The sequence below is a fragment of the Rhagoletis pomonella genome, unplaced genomic scaffold, assembly GCF_013731165.1.
Source record: "Rhagoletis pomonella isolate Grant_MI unplaced genomic scaffold, Rhpom_1.0 Rhpom_scaffold_00013, whole genome shotgun sequence".
Lineage (NCBI taxonomy): Eukaryota > Metazoa > Arthropoda > Insecta > Diptera > Tephritidae > Rhagoletis > Rhagoletis pomonella.
This window is the reverse complement of record NW_023458567.1, coordinates 4,433,667-4,443,422: the sequence shown is the minus strand read 5'-3', so window position 1 is coordinate 4,443,422 and position 9,756 is coordinate 4,433,667. Positions and strand designations below refer to the sequence as shown.

The 9,756-nt window shown below is 40.1% G+C and overlaps 2 protein-coding genes across 2 annotated transcripts in view; one reads left to right on the top strand and one right to left on the bottom strand.

Moving 5' to 3' along the window:
• The first annotated feature begins 4,379 nt into the window (after positions 1–4,379).
• On the top strand, positions 4,380–6,771 carry LOC118748214 (alkaline phosphatase-like). Its single transcript, XM_036482591.1, has 4 exons — positions 4,380–4,710; positions 4,871–5,208; positions 5,307–5,834; positions 5,907–6,771. Exons 1-4 carry the CDS (start codon positions 4,638–4,640, stop codon positions 6,627–6,629), a joined length of 1,662 nt encoding a protein of 553 aa, XP_036338484.1. The 5' UTR covers positions 4,380–4,637; the 3' UTR covers positions 6,630–6,771.
• The window catches only part of LOC118748300 (beta-chimaerin-like), a 22,636-nt gene continuing 19,597 nt past the window's right edge, over positions 6,718–9,756 (bottom strand). The window contains exon 3 of the mRNA XM_036482675.1: positions 6,718–6,741. Coding sequence (XP_036338568.1) covers positions 6,718–6,741 — 24 coding nt within the window. The remainder of the gene's footprint in view (positions 6,742–9,756) is intronic.

Genomic DNA, 9,756 nt, shown 5'->3' with positions numbered 1-9,756 from the left:
TGAAATAGAAAGTATTACATTTTGTTACAGTTTTGCTCTTCAGTGTACGTACATAGTACATACTTATTTACATTTGATCTAACCTAGGTATTTGTGTATTAGGCAGTTATTAGAATCCAGATCGGAGCTTTAAAACTATCAAATTCAAGTATACACAACTCTGGAATACTTGATTTGTAACTTTGACTTTTATTTTTGACTGAAAAAAAAATAAAACGCAACAATTACCGATTATTTTCTGCTCAAAAAAAATAAAAAGCAAATTTTTATTTTTATTTTGGCCTTAAAAAATAAAAAAGCAAAATTACCCGGTACTATTAGCTCAAAATAATAAAAGCCAAAAAATAACTTAAATTTTTTGCTTTTGATTATAAAATGCATAACCGGTACGATCTCTTGTATAGTTATGTAAGTAAGTATTAGCGCGAACGGTAAAAAAGGGAAAACGAACCGGAATTTACTCTTTACTTATACTAAGATCAGACGATCAGAGAGAGCTTTTTTTCTTTGTGCACGTCCTTATAAAAAGCTTTACAAAACTTGTTGCTGTTAAAAAATTAAATGCGGACTAAAATACAGTATTTCCAACTGGGTTTCTACTTAGAAAAAAATTCATTAAAAACTGGGACTTAGACTTGACTTGACTTACCTAGAAACTTAGACGCGAATATTTTACTTAGAAATCAAAAATCTATAGTTCTCCAAGTTTCTAAGTGAAGTTGTTTTTGTTTTGGGTAACTGCCCACACGCGCTGCTCATTTGCCAGAGATATAATTTTCAAGTCAAGTCAAGTCTAAGTCTTGCATAGCTGATCTTTAAAAACTGTTCCGATTTAATCATTAAGAAAACATTGAAACAGTTCAATATAATTTTAATTATTCCTTATATAAAAACAAAATCGTTTTGTAAATTTGTAACTTTGTACTCTCATATGGGTTTGTCAGCGATTTTTGACCTTGGCCTTCTTGCGAAAATTAATTGATCATGGAATTCGAAAAAATTATCTCATTAAATCAATGAGGTAGTTCACGCTTGCCTGGTTATCAGGTTATGTGGTTATTATTACTACCAATTTTTGGTTGTGATAAATAGCAACAAAAAAGAGTGATACCAAACAGGAAGTACATCCATACATACATATGTATGTATGTATGTAAATGAAGCAAGTAAAAATCATTCTGCATGCAAATATATGTGTACGAGTACATTTCCGAAATAAGAACACAACAACTTCAGAAATCATGTTCGAAATTTATTAAAGGCACGTTTCGACTATATATATGTACATATGTATGTAGGTACGTATGTATATGTCAGGGATGTTGCGAATAATTCGCATCATTTTACACATTCGCATTCGACATTCGCATCAAATGATACGAATGCATTGCGAATTCGGATGTGTACATGAACAGAGAGGCCACTCTAATATTGTTGGAATGGCTCTACGTCTGTCTAACCAGGGTACGAACAGTAACCGGCTTTTTGCTTCAGGCGCTAAACGGTTAAGTAGTATATCAAGCAGCATTGATGGGCCTCCAACAAATACTGCTAAAAGTCTTTGTAAGCAACCTAGAAATAATTTTAGATTCCTCCAGCGATAGCGAAGGCTCGTATGTAGAATCTGGGGGCATTAAAAAATGTGAACTTAAAGCTCAATAGAAGGCCTATCTTAAAGAAGAACGAGCTCATCTCGGTGAAAATCCTCTCGATTGGTGGAAAACTAAACTAAAATACGACCAATTGACAAATCTGGCCCGCAAATATTTGAGCGCTCCACCCGCCGGCGTTCCAAGTGAACAATTGTTCAGTGCAGCCGGCCTTATATACATACGAGCCTCTAAGAAATCGCATCATGGAAGAAACGGCAGCAAAATTACTTATTTTTAAATATAATATGCCAAACAAAATTTCTAAGTAATAAAAAAGTAATAAAACGATGACATAAGTTGATTATAGCTTTTTTAATTTTATTCCTAACATTCGCATTCCGAAAATTCGCATTAACATTCGCGACATCCCTAGTATATGTATATACGAAGCAGGTATATAATAGATACATACATGCAGACATACAAGTATATGTATACTTCGGAGTAAGACGTGCAACAACAACGTTGTTTGACTGAACTGAATTTCTATTTTTCAAGCTTCCGGCGAGGTTATTTTACCAAGTGCTTAAGTGTGCACATATGTATGAATGCATATTTGCAAGGGTTCAGGCCACGATTTTCTTCTAAATTGAGCTGAGCACCTAAATTTTGCCCTACAAATTACATTTTACTACAGAGCTCATCGGTTGTGGTATCTGCGCCGACTCTCTTAGCATCACAATGGATTAAGTATAGTCACTAAGGTAACTTACGACTACCATTCAAGCAGCGGACCTGCGTTCAAAGATGAAGAAGCGCGGGCGCTAACCATTATCGACCTGGCATGTTCAATACTGTTAACAGGAAGAGAAGAAAGAATTGCAATTATCAGATTTATTCCGGAATTATTCAGTAAAAGTCTAGTATGTAGGGTAGATTATTAAGACTCTTTCAACAACGATTCTACGGATACTGTATGGATCCTTATAAAAAAAAGTGTGGTACAGGATATCAAAAGCCTCAACAGGGTATTTTTTGAACTTGCAAAACTCGAAACAGCGATCGACAACGGAAAACTTACAAGAATTGGTAAGAGAAGGGGAAATTACAAGGCAATTTAGTAAAAATTATAGTACAGCTTATTCATGCCCAGAAAATTGGTTTGAAAGGATTAGCTCTGTTAGTTTTCGACGGGACTACATTTGAAATACCTCCAACAAGCGCAAACAAGTGAGCGGTATTTGGTTAAGCACTAATTTTAAAAGACGTTTGGTCCTAATCTTTCCAGCTTAGATGCATCATAGCTTTTCATTAATAAACTAGGAGCGAAAAGCTCCGTTAAAAAGTATTTTCAATAAAAGTTCAACTCAAAACAAAGCGAACCCTAATTCGCTTAATGCATGCTAATGAACGCAGATAGCCTTTCAACAAATTTTAAAATTTATTTTTAAATCTTTTATTGAGTAATAAATAAATTTTAAAGGTCATAAGCTTTGTTGCGCGCTTGAAATATTAAAAAAACAATGATTTGCATTGAGAGCCAGGCCGCAGTAACGAATTCACGTGCTTTTTTTGAGTTTCAAACGACCAATCCGTAGCCAGCGGCGCCCCTGTGTAACAGAGTAAAAATTATTATTTATTTATTTTTAATTTCAAACGCTGCAGTTATTGCAAAATAGTCTAATCTCCAGACACACATGCTGGCAGTCTATTTTTTTTTTCTTCAACAGCAGCACTCTGACGAGGGAAACGTGATGCTCAGAATACCCAGCAATCAGCATGTTTTTGTTTTTTTTTTTTAATATTTCAAGCACACGCAACTCATACATGTAGGTATATATGCCTAATGCGCGCATAGCAAGCACACATGCGCCTGTGTTTATGTAAAAATCCCGCTCGCTCGCTCGTTCGGCTGTCAAATCAATTATTTATAGATCCGCACACACCAACAAAGAATGACTAGCAGAAGCAGCGTTGTTTATGGGCCAGATTGATGCAAGTGTATACTAAGCAGGTTAAAAAGTTAATGTCTCATAACTGTACGTATTATCAATTGAAAAACAATATTTTTAATACATTGCATTTGTGAAGAAATTCATACTTGTATTTGCTTTATAAATAGCACTCATAACTTTTCCATGCGCGATAGTTCGCTGTTGATATTGTTGTCCTTGCCTGTGCAAAATTACGCCAACACCCCAGCACAGCACGTTTCGGCGCCGCATACGTCAGCGACTTAAACCGCCCATCAAGCGAGCTTCACGTGATTATTCAATATTCGTATATTGAACGGCAGCTAAGCCACGTGAACAGGCGATGTGCGTAAAGAGTATAGCGCGCGCGGTGGCGTCCACGGGATATGGCTGTGTATGTGTGGCGCGCCTCCTGTCAATCCCGGTCACAGCTTAGAAGACACATGCATACACTCTCACGCGCGCGCTGAAATGTTATTGCCGCTGTATCAGCGAACTGTTTACAAGCGCTTTGTCAACAGGCGAGTTTAGACAAGAAAAACGTGCGGCACTAAGACCCACTACAGCGGCGACGATTGCTAAATGCATGCTGAGCATTAGAACATTGAAAAAAGAAGAGCGCGCACACATACAAATGTAAATTTAGGAGCATCAGCGTGTTTTCATTTCGTTTATCAGCGCTTGCCTGCGTTCGGCGCCGCGTAAACAGCCAGCCTGTGATAGAAAGCAAAAAAAAACAATATCACAGGCAGTCCACTGGACTCATCCCGAAGGCAGCATTTCAACTGATAAGAAGCCGCGGCCAACCGAGCCTGAGTGCGTCGAGTCTATTGTCTGCTGATACGGCACGCGTTGCGAAGCGCACCGCTATAAGTAGCACTGTTAGCCGAGTAGCTGGGTCAGTGAGTGCCGAAACTGTAAGCAAAGTGAGCTGCTTAGAGCAGTGCAAAGTGCAAATAAAAATTCGCTGAATTTCAAAAGGATTTCAGAAAACGCGCACGCAGAACAGCTGCGTAACGGAAAGTCCATAGTTCGAAAAAAAAAACAAAAGCCAGAGGAAACTAATATTAAAATGTCTACATTAGGCGCGCCTCTTCTACTCTTAACAGCGGGTCTATTGGCGCTCAATCGAGCGCAAGGCTATGGTGAGTGCGAAACTGTACCTAATTTCTCGTCACATGTGCGCTATACACATTCAACGACAAATGTGACGCCAGAGCGCATTCAGCTTTTTCTCCTTCATACTCTCACATTTATTTATCTCCACTGACTTAATCATTTTCCTTTCTTACTCCTTTTCCACAGCCATACACCACGAAACTACCGAGCGTCGCATGCATCCAGTCTTCAATTTTAAGACAGCTGCGCCGCCACACACACTACAAAAACGCTCCATGCCATTCATTAAGTTCGACGCGCCCAGAACGGAAGAATACTCGTATTACTGGAATTCAATTGGCCAGTATATACTAGAGAAACAAATTGCTGAAAAGTCACAGCTGAATATGAATCTCGCCAAAAATATTATACTCTTTCTCGGCGACGGCATGTCCATACCAACCTTGACGGCGGGGCGCGTCTACTTGGGCGGCGAGGAGAAACAATACAGCTTCGAACGCTTTCCCTATGTAGGACTCAGTAAGGTAAGTTTCATGTAGTCAACTAATATACGAACGCAACACATACCGCGCCCGCACATCGTTGGTACTTTAGCTAACCTACTTCTTTTTTCGCCCCACAGACCTACTGCACGAACACGCAAGTCGCCGACTCCGCTTGCACAGCGACCGCTTATCTCGGCGGCGTCAAGACCAACTACGGCACCATCGGTGTATCCGCCGCCATTGAGCCGAACGATTGCCTAGGTCAGAACAATACACTTCACCACGTCACCTCAATTGCCGCCTGGGCCCAGCAACAAGGCATGGCGACTGGTCTAGTAACCACCACATCCGTTACGCACGCCTCCCCAGCTGGTGTCTACGCGCACATAGCCAATCGCAATTGGGAAAATGACGCGGAGGTGTTATCCGATAACGGTGATCCGTTGGTATGCACAGACATTGCTACGCAACTGGTGCACGGTGACGTCGGAAGCAAACTGAATGTAATTTTGGGTGGTGGGCGCAAGCACTTCCTGCCAAACACTGAGCGCGAGTTGGACGGCGAAATGGGTCAACGCTTGGATGGCCACAACTTGATTAAAGTATGGCAGACCATACACGGCAAGACGGCGCGTTATGTGCAGACACGCGACGAGCTATTGAATGTGAGTACTTGAAAACGCGAGCGTGGAGCGAACAAAACGCTAATAAATTCTGTTTTTTGTGTTCCCTTTTAGTTACCCACCTCCACCACACGTGTGCTAGGGCTCTTCGGCGCCAACCACATGCCCTTCCATCTTGACGCCGATGCCAAGCAAACACCTACGCTCGCCGAGATGACCTCAGTTGCCATAGACATACTGGAACGCCAAAGCAACGGCCGCGGTTTCTTCCTCTTCGTCGAGGGCGGTCGCATTGATCACGCACATCACGATACGCTCGCCATGAAAGCGCTGGACGAGACTGCCGAGTTCGATAAGGCCATCACTTTGGCGCACGCACGCACAAATGCAAGTGACACACTCACCGTCGTTACCTCCGACCACTCGCACACAATGTCCGTCGCTGGCTATTCATCGCGCAAGAACGATATTATTGGCGTGAATAATGGCCAGTTGGCTGATGATCAATTGCCATACGCCACGCTGAGCTACGCCAACGGGCCCGGTTTCGATTACAATGTGATGAAAGCGAATGGCGCAATTAAACGCAAGAATCTACACAAGATCAACATGAAGAACAAAGACTATCCATTCCCGTCGATGGTGCCGCTCGAGTCGGAAACGCACGGTGGCGACGATGTGGGCGTGTTTGCGAGCGGTCCCTTCGCGCATCTCTTCACCGGCAACTACGAACAAAATTTCCTGCCACATGCGATTGCCTATGCGGCGTGTCTACAGGATGACAGAAGTGCGAAGCGGACGGCGTGTACGGATGGGTTGTTGAGAGAGCGGATGTGAGGCGAAAGAGTCGAAAAGGAGGAGGAGTTTAAAAAAGGAGCACCTGATGCATTAAACTTGCTACAATATTCATTTGCATTTAATTAATTTATTGTATTTTTAAGACACATAACTGTAAATATGAAGATAAGTAGAAGCATGATTAATAGTCAATTTCCGGAAATAATGTACTTATTTATAATTTAAAATTAAAACTAGGAAATTTAAGTTAACAATTGGAAATTAAATATTAATTTCGCCTATTTAAGGAATGAAATGAATTGTTTTTTATTCAGGGCTGTCATGGAATCCAATTGTTGTCGGAATTGGATTTAAAAACGACAAAAAATTAGTTTGGTGTCATGAAATCCAATGTTATCGGTTTTATGATCGAATCGGAATTAGTGTCGATTTTAGGTGCCACAGAAACCAATAATATCGATTTTGGTATCGGAAACAAACCAAGCAGCTAACGGCTCTTGGATTTCATTTGTTTATTAGTTTTTCTTACTTCCAGTTGGACATTTTATAAAAATGTGAGTAAAAGGTTTATTTTATAAAAATAATTGTTAATGTATTCATATTTTTATTCATCACTTTTTATGCTTTCCAAAAATGTCTGGCGCTACTAACGTTCCATACGAATGAGTCATGGCTAGAGCCGGGATAGAGTGCATCGACCGCTCGAATTTTCATGTCACCATCACAAATCTAACTAAAAATGTACATGCATATATATAAATCAAGGCAATGTACGAGTAAAATGAAGATTCATGATTACTTACAATCAGGACATTCATACTGAAATATTTTCGATTATAAAATACATGTTCGTCAATACTGGGCTTAATGATTTTTATGTGTGTCCCGTCGATGCAACCAATTATTGAGGGAATTTTGTACTTTAAGTAAAAATAGTCTCTTGATCTGCGTTTTTCGATGCAGTCCATTTCTAGTTTCACCCACTGAGGGCAAATGAACCGCTCTATAACCTTAAGCACATCATCTAAAATCATTGACACCGCGCGCTTCTAGCTACACTTATGCTAGAATCGTTCCCGACTGATCTTTGATAGGATCCTTCAGCTAAAAATCGCAACGAAGATGCTAACTGCAGCACTGGTGGAACATTCGAACGTGTCAAGTGCCCTTCAATGGTGTCAAGTACCATTCGGAAAGTCTCTTTGTTTAGGCGATAATATGCTATGAAACTGCAAATACGCTATAAATATTTATAAACGCACATTAAAAAACAATCTACTTACGCTGTCTCGGGCAGCTCAAGTGGATCGCCGCAATCTCTCAAAATTTTTCTTTTAAACTTCTCGGAACTTTCTTCTTCCAATAACAGAAATGCGACAACTGCGGATGTCATTTTGCGCTCACTTATTTTTATTTAAATTAATGAAAACAATTCAATTTTAAAAAATTTAAAAAAAAAAATGTACATTCAAATTGCCGCCATATACACAAATGTGCAAAACAGCTGATTCGAACATCGGTTTTGTTTATGTTCGAAAAGAGCAAAACCAATCCGGTTTCATGACACCAAATGAAACCAATATTGGTTTGTAATTCCGACAAAAAGCAAAACCGACTTGGATCCATGACAGCCCTGATTGTTACGATTTTCGTCGTTCAACTAAAATCGACACGTGTAAATGACAATTCAACCGTTAAATCCTGCTTTGGCTAATCGATTTCCCTATCTAGCTAGTTCAGGGGCAAGAAGACGTTCATTGGCAAGTTTGAGGGCCATAAATGTTACCAAAGATATTGCGTGGATAATCTCTGTGAAATTTGAATTCGTGGGAAAGCAATTGACTAGCGAATATAAACTGCAGCGATCTGATCTAACCATTTAAATCTAGATCTCGCTCGCTAGCCCGTTATCTACCGAAAAATAGCCGATAAACCAGAAAATGCTTACCGGGTATGTTGCTCATTGGTCGACTATAAACTCGGGATGTTCGGGCATTGCTGAACTCGACATAGCGGAATCACGAATGCAAATCATTCAATATAGGGCAAGCTATTTTAGTATTGACCTTGGCCGTCTCAAGCACTTTTCAAAACAACCAATGAATATATTTGGAGAAAATAGACGATATAGGCACAGTTCCTCCTTGAAATCTCCTTTGACCAGACTCCATACACCTAAGTAAATATGAGACTTCTTCGTCTTATTGGGCTCCATCTCCGTTTTGCGAAGTTGCGCCGAGTTATAAAATGTTTCGCAAAATAACTTTCGTTCGTCCATAAGTCTAATTTATATATTATTTCAACGTCCAACATCTGCGGTACCCGAATATCATGTAAACGGGTTTTGCGCTGGCAGTTATGTCGATGCCCTATAAGCCTCCTTACTTTTGTCCGACATCGTCCACATCCGTGTGTCATAAAGAAAGATCATCATGATAAGGAGAGGTCTGCAGAGTATTTAATTCTTTTCAAAAGGCGTCATATTTCGTTCAGTTAACAGCTTTTAGGGCTAAAAAGTCCATTCCAGTCCTTCGAAGTTGAAGCTGACAACAGTACTATTAAATGATATACATGCAAATAAAGGCCTTTTGACTCCTTCCCTACGCCGGAAAAAGACCAACTGGCGCTTATATTGAGGATTCCTTCAACGCCAACCGATTGCTGGTTTTTTCCAAGTCGGTTTGGTTCGTGTTAACTGGAAAGATTCTTTCGACTATTTATGGCTCACTCATCCTCCCGATAACCGAGCCTTTGTGAATCATTTTACAAGTTTTCATTCGCATGAGATCACACACAATATTTTTAAAGCATTCTGACCAAACTCTAGCTAAATAGGAAGGAATAAGACAACCGACGACTACCGGCAGAAGGCATTTTTAAAGCCAATCTATTGAAGACCAGGCCAGGGCGTGGATTAAGAAATAGACCTATCGCATAAAGTAGACGGAAATAGGACATCGATTAGGAAATTTTGCGGCCGAGTAGATGAAGACGCAATAACGAGATGGTAAGGCAGGTTCTGAAATTCACTTTGCATTAAAATGGAATGGGGTTGAAATTCGTTCGGAAGCGAATATCAGAACCTGCATTATTATGTAATACATTATCTGTTCTTTCTAAGTCTGTCATTTTACCCAAGGCCCATTGAAGGTAAGATTATTATTTT

What these genes read in the sequence shown, in the direction of transcription:
- LOC118748214 (XM_036482591.1), top strand. Translation starts at nt 4,638, where the DNA reads ATGTCTACATTAGGCGCGCCTCTTCTACTCTTAACAGCGGGTCTATTG. An exon ending in CAATCGAGCGCAAGGCTATG is followed by an intron (nt 4,711 to 4,870) that starts GTGAGTGCGAAA and finishes CCTTTTCCACAG; the next exon opens with CCATACACCACGAAACTACC. An exon ending in CACGCGACGAGCTATTGAAT is followed by an intron (nt 5,835 to 5,906) that starts GTGAGTACTTGA and finishes GTTCCCTTTTAG; the next exon opens with TTACCCACCTCCACCACACG.